This window comes from Lissotriton helveticus, chromosome 8 (assembly GCF_964261635.1).
Source record: "Lissotriton helveticus chromosome 8, aLisHel1.1, whole genome shotgun sequence".
Classification (NCBI taxonomy): domain Eukaryota; kingdom Metazoa; phylum Chordata; class Amphibia; order Caudata; family Salamandridae; genus Lissotriton; species Lissotriton helveticus.
The window spans coordinates 341,742,966-341,764,573 of NC_136069.1; the positions used below are offsets into that span (position 1 = coordinate 341,742,966).

At 44.5% G+C, this 21,608-nt stretch overlaps 1 protein-coding gene across 3 annotated transcripts in view; it reads right to left on the reverse strand.

Moving 5' to 3' along the window:
* The window catches only part of FLT3 (fms related receptor tyrosine kinase 3), a 469,875-nt gene that overhangs the window by 46,105 nt on the left and 402,162 nt on the right, over positions 1-21,608 (reverse strand). For all 3 annotated transcript variants that reach the window (XR_013599399.1, XM_078655995.1, XM_078655994.1), the window contains exon 19: positions 13,363-13,487. Coding sequence is in view for 2 of the 3 variants with exons in the window: in XM_078655995.1 (XP_078512121.1) it covers positions 13,363-13,487 (125 nt within the window). In the remaining variant the exon portion in view is untranslated. The remainder of the gene's footprint in view (positions 1-13,362; positions 13,488-21,608) is intronic.

Genomic DNA, 21,608 nt, shown 5'->3' on the forward strand with positions numbered 1-21,608 from the left:
TTGCAGTAGTTTGAAAGAGTGTTCTAAGGACAGCTTGGCCTACTGCAGCTTGCTGCTTGGCTTGCACATCAACACAATAGTGTTTAGTGAAGGTGTGTGGAGTAGGCCATGTTGCTGCCTTACATATGTCCTCTAGTGGTATGTTTCCTAAGAAAGCCATAGAGGCTCCTAGTTTGCGAGTGGAGTGCGCTCTAGGAGGAACTGTTAGTGTACGTTTAGCTTTTTGATAGCAGATTTGTATACACTTTACAATCCACCTTGCAATCCCACTTTTAGAGATGGGGTTGCCTTTATGTGGAGGAGAGAAAGATACAAACAACTGTTTTGTTTTTCTAAAAGATTTAGTCCTATCTATATAGTATAAAAGAGCTCTTTTAACATCTAATGTTTGTAAAGCCCTTTCTGCTACAGAGTCTGGGTTTTGGAAAAACACAGGTAACTCTACAGATTGGTTTAGGTGAAAAGGAGTGATAACCTTTGGGAGAAATTTTGGATTAGACCTAAGAACCACTTTATTAGGATGTATTTGAAAAAATGGTTCTTGTATAGTAAGCGCTTGTATTTCACTTACTCTTCTGAGAGAGGTAATGGCAACAAGGAAAGCTGTTTTCCAGGTTAGGAATTGCAGTTCACATTTATGTATAGGCTCGAAAGGGGGTCCCATGAGTCTTGTAAGGACAATGTTCAGGTTCCATACAGGAGAAGGTGGTAACCTGGGTGGGATTACTCTTTTTAATCCTTCCATGAATGCTTTGATTGCAGGTACTCTGAAAAGAGATAGATGCTGCCTGTTTTGTAAGTAGGCTGCAATTGCTGCAAGATGTAGGCGTATGGAAGAATACGCCAAATTAGACCTTTGTAGATGTAAAAGGTAACAAATGATATTTTGGATGGAAGCATCCAGTGGATCAATGTCATTATTTTTGCAATAGATTGCAAATCTTTTCCATTTAGCGGCATAACACGCTCTGGTAGTGGGTTTCCTAGCCTCTTTGATGATATTCATACAGTCTAGTGGTAGGTTTAGATAACCAAACTCTAAGACTTCAGGAGCCAGATCGCGAAATTCAGTTGGTTTGGGTCTGGGTGTCTGATTTCTCCATGGTTCTCTGTTAACAGTGATGGTGTGAGCAGTAACTTTTGATGTGGAACCAGATAGAGATCTAGTAGTGTGGTGAACCACGGCTGGCGTGCCCATGTGGGAGCTACTAGTATCATTTGAGAGACTGTTGTCTGAGCTTGCGCACTATTAGTGGAATGAGTGGGAGAGGCGGAAAAGCGTATGCAAATCTGCCAGACCAATTCATCCATATCGCATTGCCTTCGGACAGTGGGTGTGGTAACCTGGCGGCGAAGGTTGGGCATTTTGCATTGTCGTGGGTGGCAAACAGATCTATGTGTGGATGCCCCCATATTTGAAAGAATGGCTCAAGAACTTGTGGATGTAGTTTCCATTCGTGAATCTGTTGTGACTGCTGACTTAACAGATCTGCTATCTGATTGTGAACTCCTGGAAGGTGTTCTGCTAGCAGATGTATGTTTTGAGGAATGGCCCATCTCCAAATGTTCTGTGCGAGCTGGGACAGTTGCAGAGAGTGTGTCCCCCCCTATTTTTGTATATAGTACATGGCTGTCATATTGTCCGTCCGGATTAAGACAGCTTTGTTCCGTACTTGAAGTTGGAACGACTTGAGTGCTAAGAATATTGCTAGCAGCTCTAGATGGTTGATATGGAACAAGTTTTGTTGGTTGATCCATTGACCCTGAGTCGTATGATGTAAGAGATGGGCTCCCCATCCTGTGAGGGATGCGTCTATAGTGAGCACTACTTGTAGAACAGGCTCGAGGAACGGCTGACCTTTTGTTAAGTTTTTGGTGTTCCACCACTGCAGAGAGCGATGTGTGCGGCTGTCCACCAACACCAGGTCTGTTAGTTGACCTTGGTTCTATTGTTATGCTAGGCATTCCTGTAATGGTCGCATTTGCAATCTTGCGTGTGGTACTATGAAGATGCAAGATGCCATCATGCCTATTAGTCTCATGAACACTCTGGCTTGGAGAGAGTGTTGTTGGTGAAAAGTGGAAACTAAGGTTTGAATGCTTTGTATCCTGGCTGGACTGGGATATGCTAGGGCTGTTGAAGTGTCTATTGTAGCTCCTAGATACTGATGTACATGCGAAGGTTGCAGGTGCGACTTGGTGTAGTTTATTGTGAACCCCAAGCTGTGCAATGTTTGAATTGTCTGATGTGTGTGTTGGACACATTGGTTGAATGATTTGGCTTTTATGAGCCAATCGTCCAGATAAGGGAAGACATGAATCTGCTGTCTTCTGAGATGTGCTGCTACTACTGCTAGGCACTTTGTGAACACCCGAGGTGCTGTTGTGACTCCAAAGGGGAGGACTTTGAACTGATAGTGCTGACCTTGTATTACAAACCTTCGATACTTCCTGTGGGCAGGATGTATAGGAATGTGAAAGTAGGCGTCCTTTAGGTATAATGTTGAAAGGAAATCGCCCTGCTGCAGTAGTGGGAGCACTTGTTGCAGAGTGATCATATGAAAATGATCTGACTGAATGTACTGGTTGAGTGGCCTGAGGTCGAGAATTGGTCTCAGTGTCCCGTCCTTCTTGGGAATTAGAAAGTACAGCGAATAAACCCCTGTTCCTTGTTCTTCTAAAGGAACTAGTTGAATAGCATCTTTTTGTAGAAGTGATAGAACTTCTTGTTGAAGCAGAGTGATATGGTCTGTGGACATTGGACGCTGCCTGGGAGGTATGTGCGGAGGGGTTGCTGTAAGTTCTAGGCAGTAGCCATGTTGGATAATCTGTCTTACCCACTTGTCTGTTGTAATGGCGTGCCAGACAGGCAGGAACTGTGTTAATCTGCCCCCTACAGGAGTGGAATGCTGTTGGGGGAGCAGAGGGAAGTCACTGTTTTATTGCGGAAGAGGATCGGTTGCTGTTGTTACCGCGACCTCTTCCTTTGCTATTGTTGCCTCTGTATCCTCCTCTAAAATATCCCTTGTTAGGGGATGTTTGTGTGGGATGTATGTCACTACAATGCACACTTTTACAACGCATACCTTTACAACACTTTTTTTACAACGCAACATCCATTACAACGCATTCCATTACAACGCATACCATTACAACGAAAATTAAAAAACTACATTTACAACGCATTCCTTCCATTACAACACATAATACCTTTACAACGCATACCATTACAACGCCTAACATTACATTGCATGTTTAGGTAAGTATTGGATAGTATAGGGGTAAAATGTACTATTCTAACTCCTCTACGCCGGAACCACTGCCAAACTCCAGAAGAGACTCCAGCGGATCCAGAACGCCTCGGCGAGACTCATCCTCGACATCCCCCGACGCAGCCACATCTCCGGACACCTGAGAGATCTGCACTGGCTCCCGGTCAACAAGAGAATCACCTTCCGGCTCCTCACCCACGCGCACAAAGCCCTACACGACCAAGGCCCGAGCTACCTCAACAACCGGATCAACTTCTACACTCCCAAGCGCCTCCTCAGATCAACCAACCACGCCCTCGCCGCCGTCCCCCGCATCCGAAGAGCGACAACAGGAGGAAGATCCTTCTCCTACCTGGCCGCCAAGACCTGGAACTCACTTCCGACCAATCTGCGCCTGACCCAAGACCACCTCTCCTTCAGGAAGAAGCTCAAGACCTGGCTGTTCGAGCAGTAGCGGCACCCCCCCCTCCCAGCGCCTTGAGACCCTACGGGTGAGTAGTGCGCTCTACAAATGACCTGATTGATTGATTGATTGATTGATTGAGGGGGTGCAAAATTAGGCTAATTGTTGGATAGTGTAGGGGTAAAAATTACTATTATAACTCCAGGGGCTGCAACAGTAGGGTAAGTGTTGGATAGTGTAGGGGTAAACATTACTATTCTAACTCCAGGGGGTGCAACAGTAGGGTAAGTGTTGGATGGGAATGTTATGCGTTGTAATGGTATGCGTTGTAATGACTGCGTTGTAAAGACATGGGTTGTAGTGGTGTGCGTTGTAGTGTCATGCGTTGTAATGGTTGCGTTGTAATGGCATGCGTTGTAATGGATGTTGCGTTGTAAAAGTTTCGTTGTAATGGTAGTGCGTTGTAAAAGGTGCATTGTAAAGGTTGTTTCCCGTTTGTGTGTGTGACTTGAAAGATGTAGTAGTATCTGCTCCAGTTTGCTTGGAGCCTCCTCTATAGAAGGAGCGACGAAAGGAACCTCTAGCTTGTGTGGACTGTAAAGCCCCCATAGACTTGGTGGTGTCCGTGTCTTTTTTCATCTTTTCAAGTGTAGTGTCTACTTCTGGGCCAAATAATTGGTTCTGATTAAATGGTTGGTTCAAAATAGTGGTTTGCACTTCTTGTTTGATCCCTGAAATGCGTAACCACGCATGTCTCCTGAGTACGACACTGGTATTTACAGCTCTAGATGCTGTGTCTGCGACATCTAGTGCACATTTTATAGAGGCATTGGATATTAGCTTGCCTTGTAAAATGTAAATGTAGTGGTACTTGTATAGCGCACGAATCACCCATGAGGCATCTCGGTGCTAGTACGAATACCGCTGAGGAACCCTTCCTGGCTTTTCCCTGTGAAGTGCCAACTCCTGGGCACCCCCAAGGTGAAGCCAGGCATCCTAGCATTGTTGGGGCCATTGTGGAGATTAAGCAAGCTATTGCCCAGAGTTGCAGAGTCGGACCCATGATTAGAATACGCACCGAGGCGAGAATTATCTAATGGAGATGGCATATACACAGGTTTAACAATGAAAGGTTCCTGGATAGGGGTATTTCAGACCACTCACCTTTGATAAAGGACCCTGAGGTGTATGACAATAGACATTATCAAGAACAGAAGCAAAACACCTAATTGTACAAACACACAAAATAAGCCAAGCCACAGAGAGGTCAGTCAGAAATCAGAAGACCAAGGGATGGTGCTGTGAGAAGTGAATGCAAGTATTATTTGGAGAGAAACGAGAAGCCTGACTTCAGCAATCTAAAAGGGAAAGCGAACTGGAGTGAATCAAATAGAAGCTGGAAATCTCAACTTGGAAAAAAGATATTTAAACAATGAATCTGAGATATTAGAGCCCCGGTTTAGCTTAAAATAAGCAGGAATATCAGGCAACTGCCAAACGGAAAGCACACAACCATTTCTTGCCATGTAACAGAGGGTTTATAAGATGGGAAATAAAGTGAGCAAACTCCTCGCCTGGCTGAGAAAGATGAACAACACAGTAGGTGAAAACATTAGATTAAACGGGTTTGGCAAATCATACATCCCAATGGAATTGTGGTGCAAGGAAACATGAACATAAACAAAATATTTCTGGTTAGTTCCAAACCCTTTATACCTCGCAGAGTGACGGAGGATGCTGACATACAAGTCTTTTAGACGGGCCTATTGTTGGCAGGCATTTTTTTGTCTGATTGAGAAAAGTTATATTCCAACATAATGGGGGGAGGGGAATCGAAGAGACAATTAACGACCAACAGTCTAGGAGACCTACAGGCCGGACCTAGCAGCCTTCCAGTAGAACTCTTAAACATGTACCTAGACAAAATAACCAAGGGCACGATAGCAAATTACCTCAAAATGGTCACAATACTGCCCATTTACAAACCGAACCAACATCTGAATGAGTGTGCTTCAATCCGACCTACATCCCTTTCAAATATAGAAAATAAGCTACTGGCAAAAAGAGTGACCGGACTTCTTGGAGTGATAACTAATAATTTGATGTTTCCTGACCAATCAGGTTTTATGCCTAACAGAAGCATCCACCGGAATCTAAGATGTATGGGTGGATGGCACATACTGTAGGGTGGCAGAACCCAATGTGGTCTTAAAGTAAGGTTTTTGACTCCCTGGAAAGGAACTATATGTTAAAGACCTCCAGAAGATGGGATTTGAACTAAACTATCTAAACTGGTTCAGAGTCCTCTATTGAGGTCCTCAAGCCAGAGTCACAGTCAATGGAGCCAGATTAAATCTGTTTAATTTAAAAAGGGGTACAAGACAGGGATGTCCTCTTTCTTCTATGAGCTTTGCATTGATTCTGGAACCCATGGCTTGCTGGATCTAGGAAAATGCATTAGCAAGGGATGAAATACCACAAGAGATGATAGAATGTCTTTATATCCTGCTTTATGTTGCTACACAGAGATGACCTTGGATCGGGTATTGCTGATTGTAAATATGTTTGGCAAATACTCAGGCCTATGTATTAACTGGCAGAAATTAATTCTCTACCCATTGTCACATTGGGACCCTAAACCAATAGCCAAATTCACCATGAATGAGGTGGATTATGTACATGGAAATATATATTACATGAGATGCTGATTAATTAATTAGACGTAATCCGTCCAAAATCTGGGGAAAATTCACTGAGAATGTGGGATGTTGGAAGATAATAAAACTTTCACTGTCGGGTCATGTGACTGTATACAAAATGATTGCACTATTCAAATTCTTGTACGCGATTTAAAATACACCATATCGGTACCAGAGGAGTTCTTCAGAAACGCAGAACCAGAAGTATGGTCTCTTCAATAGAACAATGCACTACCAGCTATGGCAAAGGATAAATTAACATTGAGGGTTCATGATGCAGGTATTGCTCTTCCACGTATCCAAAGATACCACTGGATAGACAGAGCTATCATGTGCACTGGGGATTCATGTTCTCCCTAAGCAATAGAAATGGAGTGAAGAACCTCCATGCATATATCACAATGGTGGCAAACACAAGATGTAAACCAACATACAATTGGGAAAGGGTAAGACTCTTAGGGGCGCATTACAATGTCGGACGGAAAGCCTCCTCCAGACAGTCGATTCCCCTAGACCGTGTTGGAACACTTCCGATCGACTCGGTCGGTTTGCAATCCGCCCGACTGATTACGATGTTCGCGGTCAGATTTTAAACCACGCAGTCTTTTCGAATCTGTTCCGAGCAGCTCTCGGAGGATTCATGTAGGTCAGAATGTCATCGTACAGCTCCAAAGACATAGTTTCCGACCGAGCGATTATGATGCTGGTTTCCAACAGCCTTTCCGAGTTAGCCTGTCCAACACGGAAAGGCTGCTGAAAAGTGACTTTGGGGCCCCGAGCAGGGAACCCTTCATTTTGAGGCCTCCGGTTGGTGGATGAGGGGGTACCTAAGGGACCCCCCTGTATAACCCTGCACTGTGTAGCAGGCCCCGTAGGGTGCCTGCGACAGGGTGCAGGGTTTTCTGCAAGCACCCTATTTCCCCATAGGAGTCTGTGTTGTCGGGTGGAACACAGGCTCCCATAGGGATCAATGGGACTCCGACCGAACAGTGTTCGGTCGCATTGTAATTGGTTGGGCAGAACCACCGACAGAGAGTCAGTCGGTTCCCAAATCTGAGACGTTGTCGGGCGGAAAGTTTCCACCTGACATCGTAATGAGCCCCTTAGCTGAGAAACCCATTTGTGGGAAATCTACCACCTTGAAGAAATAGGAAGACTGCCATGTTCTAAGAAGGGGGACATTATAGGAATCATAAAGTGTGTGATGTGTGGCTTCCTTTCATGGCTCCTTGTGAAAGAAAGAGTTGTTTTTAAATTGCTGTCTTTGGTGCACAAGATGATGTACTTGTCTGATGGCCCCTTCCTAACAGGCACATTCAATTGGCACCAACTTCCTCGGTTATTAAGTCTAATGCCCAACCTCTTTTGAAGGTTGCTGTGCTTCTTTTGCTCTTCCTTTGGCAGTCAAATGGTTTTGATAGCTGCAGCAAAGAGGTGTAACAGACTCCCATTGAAAATGAGGAAAGAATCAATCTTTTATTATTCAGACAGGACCTGAACATTTTGATCTTTCCTCAACCATAAGGGCTTTCAAACTGAGTTAGCTTTGCATTTTCTGTTATTGTTTTATATGATGTGTTAGTACCTGGATAGCCCCTCCCTTCTTGGGGGTAGCGCTTGCACTTTACAAATGTACACATGTTATAACATAACAAAGGTACACATGTTAAAATATAAGCGCATAAACATAACATTCCAGAATCTAGGAAAATATTACTGAAGAATAAAATCAGTAACAAAAATAATTAAGTAGGGGCAAAACATTACTGGAGCAATTGCAACACATGGTATTGACTGCTCCAGCTCCTTTTATTGGGAAGAAGCAGGAAATAAGTGTGCAGAAGAAGTATTAAAAAGTATTAAGTTACCTACAAAAAACAGAAAGTGACTTACAGGACTATGGACAGCCATGAATGCCTGGCAACCAAACAGGCAATTTCTTTACAAATGACCCCATGTTGACATGGAAATAGCATGTTGTATCAGATAAGGCCAGAAAAATCCACTAAGGGGCCAATTACAATCTTGTCCAGAAAGCATTCCTACTGAGTCGGTCCCTGGTAATTTTCTTCAAAGCCTTCCATGGCAATGGCGCCGGCTACCTTAGAAAGTGAGCCAGCCGCTACACACCTTCCAGAGCACTTAGATCATCCTCGGCCGATTTGGCTTGAATCCCCAAGACACGCCTGGTGCGTATAGATGGTAGGTCCTTTGGCTTCTTAGGAGCCCAAGCATGGAATAAACTGCTGATGGCTCTGAGAGCATCAACAGATCTTACCCACTTAAAGAAAAAGCTGAAAACATGTCTTTTTAAGACCTAAGCCTTCTAATAGGGCAGCCATATGTGAACTGTTATCGCCGGGACACTCCTGCTGGAGTAGCTGTGCGCTTTATAAGTACCGGTCATTCATTCATTCAAAGGTAAAGTAAATCATCACAGCACATTACCTTATTGTATGTGCGGCAGTTTTTGAACCCTGAACGCTTCTTACTTATGTTGATCAAAAAACTAAACATGTTTTAAAATAACCAAAAAAGTGGAAGTTTCAAAATTTTTAGTGAACGTTAGAACCATCATACCAGCTTCCTAGTGCATCCTGGTATCCGAACACCTAGGTGCAGTGAACTGAACAACAAAAGACCCCTCATGAAGTTGGTGCTGTCACTGCTGACCATTACACCCTGTGACATAAGAAGCGTCAATTAGCATAATGGCTGAGAGTAATTTGTTTTCCAGATTTTCATGTGAGACTTGGATTATTTTCAAAGATGTAAAAAAACAGTGGCCCTCATTACGATGCGAACCGCCACAACAAACTATCGGTGACGGTCCACTGGACATCTGTAGCAGTGGTCTGACCACAGGATTACAATACCGGCGGTCGAAGCCAGAGTTTGGGGGAAAAGATCGCTGCCTCTGACAGCCCTTCGGGGCGGCGGTCAGAGAGTAACCCCTACAATGAAGGCAGTGCTTGCACAGGCACCGCCTTATGGATTACGATGTCTGTTTCCGAGAGCCTTTTCATGGTGGTCTCACCGCCTTTGAAAGGCTGTCGTAAAGGGACTCTGGGGGTGTGTAGCAGGGCACCCCCAACATCCATGCCCCGTGGGCCAGGCACCAGATAAACGCCTGGCACATGGGGCATGGATGTTTAAAAACATCCCTTTTTCTACAGCGGCTTGTGCTGCGGCCTTTTTCTGGGCCACAACACAAGCCGCAATAGAAAAAGGCATGTTTTCGACTGCCTACACAGTGGTCCTGTCATATTATGGTATTGGGACCACCGACTACTTGTCGGGAGGTCCCAATCCTGCTGCGATGGTGGTTAGACACTCATCCAATCGCCATCGTAATAAGTGTTTTAGCATAATAGTAGGCAAGGATTACTGAAATATGTCTGGGTCTCAAGGCAAATTTCAAACATTAGATCAGGAGAAAGTATCTGAATTTGTGGTAAGCAATTTGATGGAGTCAGTACCAAGTAGTAAATAGAGAATTATGGGCAAGGTGTATGAACATTGTATTCACTAACAGTGGTCGCAATCTGCAAACCAGCTTTTAGCGAATCCAATGTTTTTTTGCAAACCAACCTACGTACTAACAGGTCTGGTCACAAAATACTGAATCATAGTGGGTTGTAACTCGATCTACCTGATGCATATTAGAGAGGTAGGCCACAAGCTGTGACCCACTACGGTTCACTACCATCACAGGAATGCTGACGGGCTCGTGTCAGCAGACTACCATTTCTGTGATTGCTTTTCAATAAAGCAATCTTTTTTTAAGTGCATTCCGTTCGCCTGCAAGGAAATCGGGATGACTTTAAAAAACAAATGACATGCTTTACAAACCTTTGCATTTCTACATCTCACAACGAACGGCTATTTGGAAGGCACACAATAAACACACCCCTTCCAAATAGCGATTTGATTAGTACTCGCAAACCCAAAATTGCGATTCGTTAACATGGTACCTAGTTGCAATTTGGGTTTTTTACATATCAAAAGGTCAATTTGCGGTCACAGAGGTTCAGATTTTGCAAATCTGAGCCTTTGTAACCACACAATCCCTTCGTACATCTAGCCCTATATTGTTTCCATGAAAATGGGGAAATCTTTTTAAAATGACAATTTGGTATCTATCGCTAGGACTCATACATGTAAGCACTCCCATCAGTAAAGTGGACAAGAAGATGATGGTATTTGTTCTGTCATTGCAAGGAGATTGCCGCATAGGAAAGATAGTACTAATGAGATGTCATACGTTGGTGGGGAGTACCTAGTAGCACAACAAGGCAGTTAAACCAAATGTGTCATAAAAAGGCAAGAATATGGTCACACCATTAATAAACCTATGGTAAATATCAAGAGAATACACACAGCAGCAGCAAAGCAGTTGCCAATGCCGAAGGTATGCTCATCTGAGTCACAGTGAAATGCCCCACTATCAGCTGCTTGAGGTGACTGCTATTCCTCAGATTCTTCAGTTTGGATCCAAAGAAGGGGAGGGGTTGAGTCTTCTTAGCTCATAATAAAAAGAACACTATTTGATGGGTGCAACAAGAGTGAAGTTAATGTATATTGTCCTTTTAGGCCACGTATTAGCCAAAATCCTTTGCTTTTCATAACCAAAAGTATATATTACACATACGTAAAGGGGCTTTATGTCAGCCTTTTTTAGCCACAGGTGTGCTGTAGTGTCATTCCCATTTACTTCGCCCATCACATAATACATCATGGGGCACAGGCGTGTCCCACTTCAGTCATTGGCTTACCTGAATGTGAATTATGGCATTCTGCTCTTGCACAATGTGCCCATGTCTGTAATGAATATATGACGTTACAACGAATTCCGTTGCAACGCATGCCTTTACCACGCATGCGTTACAACGGAATTCGTTTACCACGCATAACATTTACCTCGATTGTTTGCGTGGTGACGTCATACGTCGTTAAGAGAAAACGGAAATATATTTTCTGATTTCTCTTAAACGACGCTGATTAAATACAACACCCGACGTGACATCAGGTGAGTTGTTTTTGCGGGGGGGGAAACCCCCCAAAACCCCCCTTTTTTTATTCTTTACCTTTACCACATATACCTTTACTACAAACCTCGTAGTAAAGGTATGCGTGGTAAAGGCTTTCGTGGTAACCACGCATGCGTTGTACTGCATGCGTGGTTAACGATTTCGTGGAAACGGCTTCGTTGTAATGGCCGTTTCCCGTCTGTAATAGGTTGTCCCCTTCAATGTTAGGGACCATTGTTGCAACGGGAGCTTTTAAATTTATACACATATATATATATACTCATATATATTGGCTCTTAGACAGTGCTATATGGCTTCTCTCATGTTTCATGTGTCTTCATACAAAAACATTCACATTCAAAATCAGCATTGGTAAGGTTAGAAGGCTAACGGTCACTGCCGACCTATTGTCTTTGTCATTGTTTGTTTGCTGGTAAGGTCAATGGAGGTAATCACAGCAGACTTTGTCAGATGAGTGAGTGAACTGTAATTATTTGATTGCTGCTACATCTTTGGACAGCTTATACTGATACAGAGACCAAAGGCCCTAAATTGTGCGTTGTTTTTCCATCAAGCAACATACTTTTATAGACATGCGCATCATACATCTGTCTGCAACTGGGAGTGCAGAGGGGAGACGAGGCCTCCTTTGCAGACACCATCACGAGAAACAGGTACCCGACAAAAGATGAGAATGAGGAAAGATTTACTATAGAAACTGTCAGAACTTCTGTTAAAGCAAAAAGAACCTGAGCTTGTGGAAAACTAACCCAAGACTTCAGGGAAACCAATATTTGATAAAAAACCAAACATTTTCTTCCTTTCAAGACATATTTTAAAACTCTTTGACCATTAAAAAAAAAGAACATCCAAAAACTGCAGCACAGTTTGGAGGACTCACTGTGATGGTATGATACGATTTTGGGACTATAGGTTTTCCTTAGATTTTGTTATTTTGTTGACCTGTAAATTACATTGTATTATTAGGCAAATCAGTCAAACCCATGTTATGATCCTTGGGTGGTTGCGGTTGTCAGGAGGTCCTATCAAGTTTCAAACATATTGCTTGCCAGTTAACACAGTTCTAAGTACCAAGCACTCACTTCGAATGTACTGTTTTATCATGGGTACATATGTGTTGGTCGTAAGTGCTAGCCGATCTGGTTCTCTATTTTAACTGTGGCTTGATTTATTCAGCTAAATATTATCTTTTTAACTTTCAGTACCTTATTGGTTCTGGGGAAACAAATGGAGAAGAATCTTCATGGTCTAGTCTTCAATGGACATTATGGATGATTCGGATTGTGTTAATGTCATAATATCCTTAATATAATTCAGATTATTATTGTTTAGGGTTGCTGTCACAGTAGTATTTTAGATAATATTGTAAATGATTTTGGTGCTCATAGTAAGTGCTGAATATTTTAATATGTGAAGATAAATGTGATAATGGTATTTAAACACACAAAGTTGATGTGCTGTTCCAAAGCAAATATTTCCAAAGGTTATGAAACAATCTAGATCATGCCTAATCTGTTCTTAAAAACTACAAGCATGAAAGTACCATTTAATTAGATCCTGTGAAATGTGACATTGACAGACAACCAAAGAAGAGATTGACAGAGACAGGCATATATTCAGGTGGGGTGGAATAGGTGAATGCACAGTTTGTGAAAACACTGAAGAGAAGGTTCAACAGACAGATGATTGGATGAAGAGACACAGATAGATAGAAATTAAATTAGGTTGGTGAGACAAATTAAGAAACCGATGCAAAACAAAAGCTGACGTGTAGAAATAGGAAGTCAAACTGATTAATACAGTGCAAACAAACTCAGTTGATGAGACAGGGCAGATAGGCACATGCATACAAGGAAACAAGTAAAAAGTGCAAGAATGTGAATAGATGCAAAGATCCTTTATTTAGACCTAAATATGAGAACCCACCAACAATATACCTGTTTTGATTCAAGAAATTCCATTCCTTTAGCAACTTGGTAAGAAAAACAGAGTAGATCCTCATACGTGAGTATATTTATTTCTTCCTCTTCATATGGTCTTCTGTTTTCATAGGTCATACTTTCTGTGGAAGAGAGCCAAACGTTTTAGAAACCGCATAGCTTACATAGCAGTTTTGTACAATAAATTTTCAAGTAGTCCATATATTGTATTGTATATTGTATGAGACATTTAAACATTCAAATAATCAAATAATTGATTATTAACAAAAAAACTAAGCATTTCAAACATAATAACAGATTTTTAAAGGATATTTTTTTTTTACTATAGACATGCATCCATAAACAAGAAGTGGCAGGGTAAAATCTGCGCACAATCATGTATCACAATGTCCCAGATTATTAGTTCATAAACGGTGCTCCTAGGACTAGGAGCGGCCCCTCAACCCTCCCAAAATTGAAGACAGAAAATGCCTCCAAAAAGCTGTCTTTCACAATCACTAACAATCACCGTGGTGGTAGATTAGAAGTGAGAAGGAACCTTTTAAGATTAATATTTAGGCTGGTTAGTATTTACTTTGTAGCCCTGACAAAGTCAATGGTGGATTTACCTTGATACGAAACACGTGTTGTCTACAAGTTTATGTTGGACTCCTGTTAAATTTATACGTAGATCAGAAATAAAGTGGAAATATCAACTACAATGCCTGGTGGACATATAAAATTCTTGGATACTGATTTGTAACTGCCGTTGGAGCTCCTGCCACGAGCTCAGGCCCCCCGTCATGAGTGCAGGTCCTCCAGCATGACTGTGGGCTTCTGCCATGGGTGCGGAGGTCCTTTGGAAATCTGGCCTTAGTGTGTAAGTGTGTTTTGAGAAATAAGGGCATTCTTTTTTTGTGTGCAACATTTCTGTATTGATTTTCAAGATCATCACAAAATCGAACAAGCATGCACTTGCAGTGTAAAACATAGGGGACAAGTGATAAGTAATAAACCCGGCAGAAACTGGGGTCGAACTAACATGTGCTACAGGCACCACTATAAAGTACTTCAGAATCGGTAAGAGTACACTAACCATCATAAATAAGTTGTGACCTTTGGACTACAAAGAGTGGGGACAGCATCGTACGACGGGGGGTGGAAAAGGGGAGGAGGAATGAGGTAAAGGATGGGAGAGTATTCGAGATGAGGTAGGGTCTTAACAGGAGCTCGAGATAAAGGATAAGGTTCCATCGCATCTCCAGGGACCGAGTGAGTGCCAAGGATAGCGAAAGTGGTATAAGACACACATCCCTCTGGTTCCAGAGAGGGAAGGTGGGAAATACGCAGTTTCAGGCTGGGTCAGTCTCATCTTTTGTCAGGAAGGATCCCCACACTGCATTGAAAGCAACCAAGTTTTCATTTAATTTGTATGTGGCGTATTCATGGCTAGCCTCTCTCTGAAGCAGTATCCACCACTCATTATTGGTAAATGTGTGGTGGGCTGCCTCCAATGTCTCAGAATACATAGGGCCAGACGTAGGTAGCCAAATACCAGTCGGTAACGGCCGAAAATACCGAATTTCGGCTGTTACCGACCGGTATTGGACTTTTGAGATGTAGGAGCCCAAAAAAGAGTGATTCGGTAAATACGAATCGGTAATTTACCGAATCGGTATTTACCAAATCGGAATTTACCGAATCGGAATTTACCGAATCAGTAAATAAGGAATGGTAAAAAGTGAGAATTGAGATGTAGGTAACTTCTAAGATATCGAATTTCATGAAATTCGGTATTTAAGAGTCGGTAATTACCATGGATTGAAAGCAGGTGGTAACCCGGTGCAGGCTATAAAAAAGGCCCCAAAATGCAACAGTGTGACCAGAACAGCGGCATTCTACGTGATAGCAAGGCGGCTACGGTTACAGGCAGCAGGTGCTCTGTAGCCTACACCTGCTTGCATCTGGGAGTTACCAGGGGGTGATTGCTGCGGTAGGTGGGGTGTCCCAGAGCTGCCTGTCCCATTTCTTCCGGGTGTTCCTAAAGGCCATGATGCAGAGAATGCATCATTACATCAGCTTCCCTGACACACATGCGGAACTGCTAAAGACCAAGACTGACTTCTATCAACTGGCACAGTTCCCACACGTCATCGGCTGTATTGATGGCACCCACATCCCAATCTGCCCACCTGCTGTGACAGAGTACATTTACAGAAACAGGAAGTCAACCCACACTATCAATGTGCAGGTAATCTGTGATGCTAACAACATTATCACAGACATTGTGGCGAAATTCCCGGGAAGCACCCACGACTCCTACATCTTTCAGAACAGTGGGATCTACACACGCCTGACAGCGGGGGAATTCGGAGAAGGATACCTGCTAGGTATAACACTGTGACACACCCTGATAGATATTGCAGGTGTATGTGTTTGTGCGCATGTGATTAATGGCTCCCTCATTTCAAAATAGGTGATAGCGCATATGCCGTCCGCTCGTTCATCCTGACACCCTACCTCAACCCATCAACTCAGAGGGAGAGACGATACAACGTGGCACACAAATCCACTAGGAACGTTGTGGAGCGCACCTTTGGGCTGTTAAAAAGCAGGTTCCGCTGCCTCCACAAAAGCGGAGGGGCACGGCAGAACTCACCACTCATCTGCTGTAAGATCATTGCAACTTGCGCAATGTTGCACAACCTTGCTACATAGAAGGGCACAGAGGTGGATTGAGCGACTATGAGGACCACGATGATGAGCATGCACTGCCTGACCCCAACACAGCAGGAGTGGCGCCAGCAACAGATGGGAGACAGAGACAGGCTGAGATCACACGCAACTACTTTTAAGTAAGTAAAGAGACACAGACAGGTGGAGTATGTACCCAAAGTAGTTTAATTTTTGACACTACGCAAGTACTCAAAGGCACAAATGTGCAACACAAATGGTATCCAATAATAATGGTATTCCTGGCTCACTTCCTCGTTAAAGGTCAGGGAGTGTTGGCAGCATTAGCCATTTACGGCCACGCCTACCGGTGCCAGATGAAATTGGCTGGCTGTCCTCACTGGGTGTGTGGGCAGTGGGAGCACAATGGAGCCTGCTGCTCCTCTGTGTCTCAGCAACAGGGGGCTTGTCATGCTGCTCCTACTGGGGCTTTCCTCACTCTCAGGTACATCCATAGCAGCAGTATGTGCTGACTGAGCATTAAGCAGCACCTCTACAGCACTCGTCATCCTTGTAAGGCCCCTGGACACCTCATTGCTGCTGTGTGCTAGTCCCTCTTGCATTTTCACGCATCGCCTGCAAAGAAGGGAGTGGCTGAGGCCAGGCGGTTCACTGCCTTAGTGTGTTGCTGCGCTTGCTGCCTGTCCTTCCACCTTGTTGTCCTGGTCCAGTTTTGTGCACAAGAGCAGCACGGATTGTGATATGTCCCGCATCCCTGCAGCCATCTCCCTCATGCTTGATGCCATCTCTTTGTTTACATCCACCAATGCAGTGATGCCCTTTCCTATGTTTGCCATGTTTTCATTTAGGTGCCTCATCTGGCGTTGCACCAACTGGATGGCCTTCCCCTGCATTCGTTGTATTTTTACCATGCCACCCTTCCAGCCCACAGAAGACACTGGGACCCTCCACATGTTGTGCAGCACTGCTGTCTCTGGCCCTGCTGCATCTGGTACCTGTGCGGGCACCCTCTGTGCTGGAGTGCTGTATGGCAGTGCTTTCTTCCCCAGCCAGGGTTGGTGTCTCATCCCCCACCATGTCACCTGCTGATGGCTCCATTCGGACTAGTGTGGCAATTACATGCCTCTTGCTCTTTTGAACAGCAGGTGTTGTATGAGGCAGTGATGCAGGCAGTGACGCAGGCAGTTCAGGTGAGGACAGTAGCAGAGGGGAGCCAGAACGCTCTGGGGAGGCCAGCAGCTGTGGAGAGAATTGCAGGTCTTGGGAGGCTTGCTGTGCTGTTTGTACTCCAGTGTCCTCTGTGGTGTTCCCTGCACTTGTGCCTGCCTCCTGGGTGTCGTCCCTCTGTGATGCACTGCCTTCCTTCTCCCTGGTACGCCTGCGAGATGTCTCGCCTGTGGACATAAAAGCGTACATTAGCTCTGTGTTCCTGCAGCACTGCTTATACAATTAAATTCTAATCACTGAAACACTGTAGCTATTGCGTCAGCTTGCTTATCACGGATGTGTTTCGCATAAATTGTTGCTTGGTAGGTGTTTCAATCTCCCATAATGCATTGCTGGTGTATATTGCTACCTTTACTGGAGTGGGGTTAACACTGCCACATAGGGGAAAGGGAAGGTGATGGAGTGGGGGTGATTGCTGTGCATGCTTCTTACCTTTTCTGGTGTCAGCTCTGGCTGAGCTGTCTGCATCTCCCAGTCCACAGACGCTCTCTGGTTCTATGGTGGACTCCAACAGCTCCTCCAGCTCTGTCAGAGCAGGTGCCCTGTTCCTCCCTCCTCAGTACGGTTTGCCTCTTTGTGGAGCTCTGAATTTTTTTTCTTGGTTAAGCTCCTGAGGTCGTACCACCTCTTCTTCAAGTCGTCTATCTCCCGTGAGGTCACTCCAACTGCATTTACCTTTGACTGTATTTCAAGCCAAATCTTCCTTTTGGCAGATTCTGCCACTGTCAGGGACTGCTTCCCAAACAATTTTTGGTGCTCCTTTACCACCTCCTCCACGAGGACCTGCAGCTCCATGGTGCTGAATTTTATTTTTCTCTTCCTCTCTGCTCCTTCCTTCTCACTGTTATTTGCCATTTTTACACTTTCAAAAGCAGTAAAGTTTTCCTGTGGCTCAGGGACTCTGCTCTCAAGCCTCTCCAGAAGCTTCTGATTGCTTGCACCTGCCTGGGTGTGGCCACCTCCTGGTTGGGAGGGGGCTGGTTGCACCTGGTTGGCTGACTCCTGGGTTTTTCTTTTTTTGAATAGCCGATTCGGTATTTACCGAATCGGTAATTCCCATTCATTCCTATGGGCCTGGAGGCCTGGAGGCCTGGAGGCCTGGAGGCCCATAGGAATGAATGGGAATTACCGATTCGGAAAATACCGATTCAGTAAATACCAAATCAGTAAATACCGAATGGGTGATACCGAATTTTACCGATTCGGTAATGTTTAACGAATGTTTACCTACATCCCATTTACCGATTCTAAAATACAGAATCGGTAAAATTCGGTATTTTAGAATCGGTAAATCTGGATTACCTACATCTGGCCCATAGTTTGGCCACGCCAAGGGAGTCTGCCATCCATCTCTGCTCATGGATCATCAAGTCTGGTATGCCCCAAAAGGTCGTGTAGGAGGGCTAGTTGTGGGGTGGGGTAAAAAGGAAGGGGTCTTGAAGATGAAAGTGAGACAAGACTACCTCCCAGTAACTGTAGAGCATCGGACAGGACCAGAGAATATGTTATAGGTTGCAACAAACTACACTGCAATTCCAGAATTGTTTGTAGGGTAGTAAATTGGTCCGTTTGAGTTTACATTCTGGCCAATACTAGTCATGGAGTACTTTAAAGTAGAGAAACTTCAGTCTGGAGTCCTTGAGTGCCCTGTCATTGCCTTCCAGTAGATTTTTCCAATCCTCCGGTGAGTAGGCCTTGCCCAATATTAGTTGACAAGCTTCCTTTTGGCAGATTCTGCCACTGTCAGGGACTGCTTCCCAAACAATTTTTGGTGCTCCTTTACCACCTCCTCCACGAAGACCTGCAGCTCCATGGTGCTGAATTTTATTTTTCTCTTCCTCTCTGCTCCTTCCTTCTCACTGTTATTTGCCATTTTTACACTTTCAAAAGCAGTAAAGTTTTCCTGTGGCTCAGGGACTCTGCTCTCAAGCCTCTCCAGAAGCTTCTGATTGCTTGCACCTGCCTGGGTGTGGCCACCTCCTGGTTGGGAGGGGGCTGGTTGCACCTGGTTGGCTGACTCCTGGGTTTTTCTTTTTTTGAATAGCCGATTCGGTATTTACCGAATCGGTAATTCCCATTCATTCCTAGGGGCCTGGAGGCCTGGAGGCCTGGAGGCCCATAGGAATGAATGGGAATTACCGATTCGGAAAATACCGATTCAGTAAATACCAAATCAGTAAATACCGAATGGGTGATACCGAATTTTACCGATTCGGTAATGTTTCACGAATGTTTACCTACATCCCATTTACCGATTCTAAAATACCGAATCGGTAAAATTCGGTATTTTAGAATCGGTAAATCTGGATTACCTACATCTGGCCCATAGTTTGGCCACGCCAAGGGAGTCTGCCATCCATCTCTGCTCATGGATCATCAAGTCTGGTATGCCCCAAAAGGTCGTGTAGGAGGGCTAGTTGTGGGGTGGGGTAAAAAGGAAGGGGTCTTGAAGATGAAAGTGAGACAAGACTACCTCCCAGTAACTGTAGAGCATCGGACAGGACCAGAGAATATGTTATAGGTTGCAACAAACTACACTGCAATTCCAGAACTGTTTGTAGGGTAGTAAATTGGTCCGTTTGAGTTTACATTCTAGCCAATACTAGTCATGGAGTACTTTAAAGTAGAGAAACTTCAGTCTGGAGTCCTTGAGTGCCCTGTCATTGCCTTCCAGTAGATTTGTCCACTCCTCCGGTGAGTAGGCCTTGCCCAATATTAGTTGACAAGCTAATCTGCTCGATTTGCTGCAAGGATGAGAGTGTAAAGATTAAATGATAATTCCATACAGTCCAAAGACTACTCCACAATAGCGTCCTGAAGCATGGAGGTATTAAAGAATAGCCGAGATGGGGAATACCACCAGATGAGTGCCAAGGACGTCCGACAAGCAGTGGACTAGTTGGAGATACCGTCACTCTAAACTCCGTCTGCAGAGCAGGGAATGGCTTGGGCAATTCACTGTCATACATTCGATCCACCCACTTGAGCCCCTTTGCATGCCAGGATGCTCAAAAGAATGGTTTGTCTCCAATACAGAGGGCTGCATTGTGCCACAGTCGTTCCTTATGGAGCAGCAACAGTGTGGCAACCACACGTTTGTGTGCCCCTTTCTAGGACACCACCATTGCCACAAGGACTAGATTGGAGGCTACTGCAGAATTTGAGGTGGTCAGGTATGTCGGCAAAGAAAGAAATTAGACATTTAGAAGAAGTTGTTCGAGGCGTACCCAGAGGAAGCCTCCCATAAAGGCCCTGGTACACTGCCAGCTGCCATAAATGGAAGGCCAGACTGTAAGATCTCATGTGGAGTAGTCACAAACCCCAGCTGTCTTATCAGCCTATAGATGGGATGCTCAAAGCCTTGGTTTGCGACCACTCCAGATGTAGGAGTAGATGTTCGCCTCTGTGCCCGCCAGGAGTTTGCTAGGGATTCAAAGAGGGAGCATACTAAAGAGGTAGTGGAACCTGGGTGTAACGCCATTTTAACAGTCTGTACCTTCCCCCAAAGGGATGGTTAGAGGTGTGACCACCTCAGAAATCCTGCTTTGTGCTCTCTATCATTGGAAGGAGGTTTTCCTCCACCATGTGAGAGAGACCTTCATTGATTTGGACACCCAGATAGCAGGGCCCCACGAAGACCCATCTCATATAGTTATGGATGAACTCCATCACAGTAGAGTGAGACAGCGGAAGCACCTCTCATTTAGATCAGTTAATTTTGTAGCCAGCTAACAAAAAGAAATCATTAAAAATAGACATTGCTGCTGGTATCGAAGCACGGGATGAGAAAATAAGAGAAGAATGCCATCTGCATGTAGAAGGGCTTTGACCTTTCCCACTCTGATGTGAATGCCTTTCACCTCCTCCACCTGCAGAAGAGCTGGCCTTGAGGGGTTCTAAGACTAGTAAGAAAAGGAGTGGAGACAAAGGGCACCCCTGATGAGTGTCAAACCCAACTTTGAAGAGGTTAAACAGGAAGCCCTAACATGAAATGTCAGCCATGGACATATTGTAGAGAAGGCATACCTAACATATGAATCCCTCTCCTAAACCCATGAGACGTGGCTTAAAAGAGGCAGCACCACTCCTTGTGAGCAAACGCCATCACAGCATCCAATGAAAGTGCTAGCATTACAGATGGGGAATTCTTTGATTGCCATAAAAGATGCCCCAGTGTCCATAAGTGGTCAAGGGAACTAAAGCCTGGAACAAAGCCTTCCTGAGAACCATGGAGAAGGTGGGTGATTACCTTACCCAGGCATGTTGCCAGCACTTTGGCCAGGATTTTCAAATCCATGTTGAGTAAGCAGATCGGGCGGTAGCTGGCACAATCAAACTGGTCT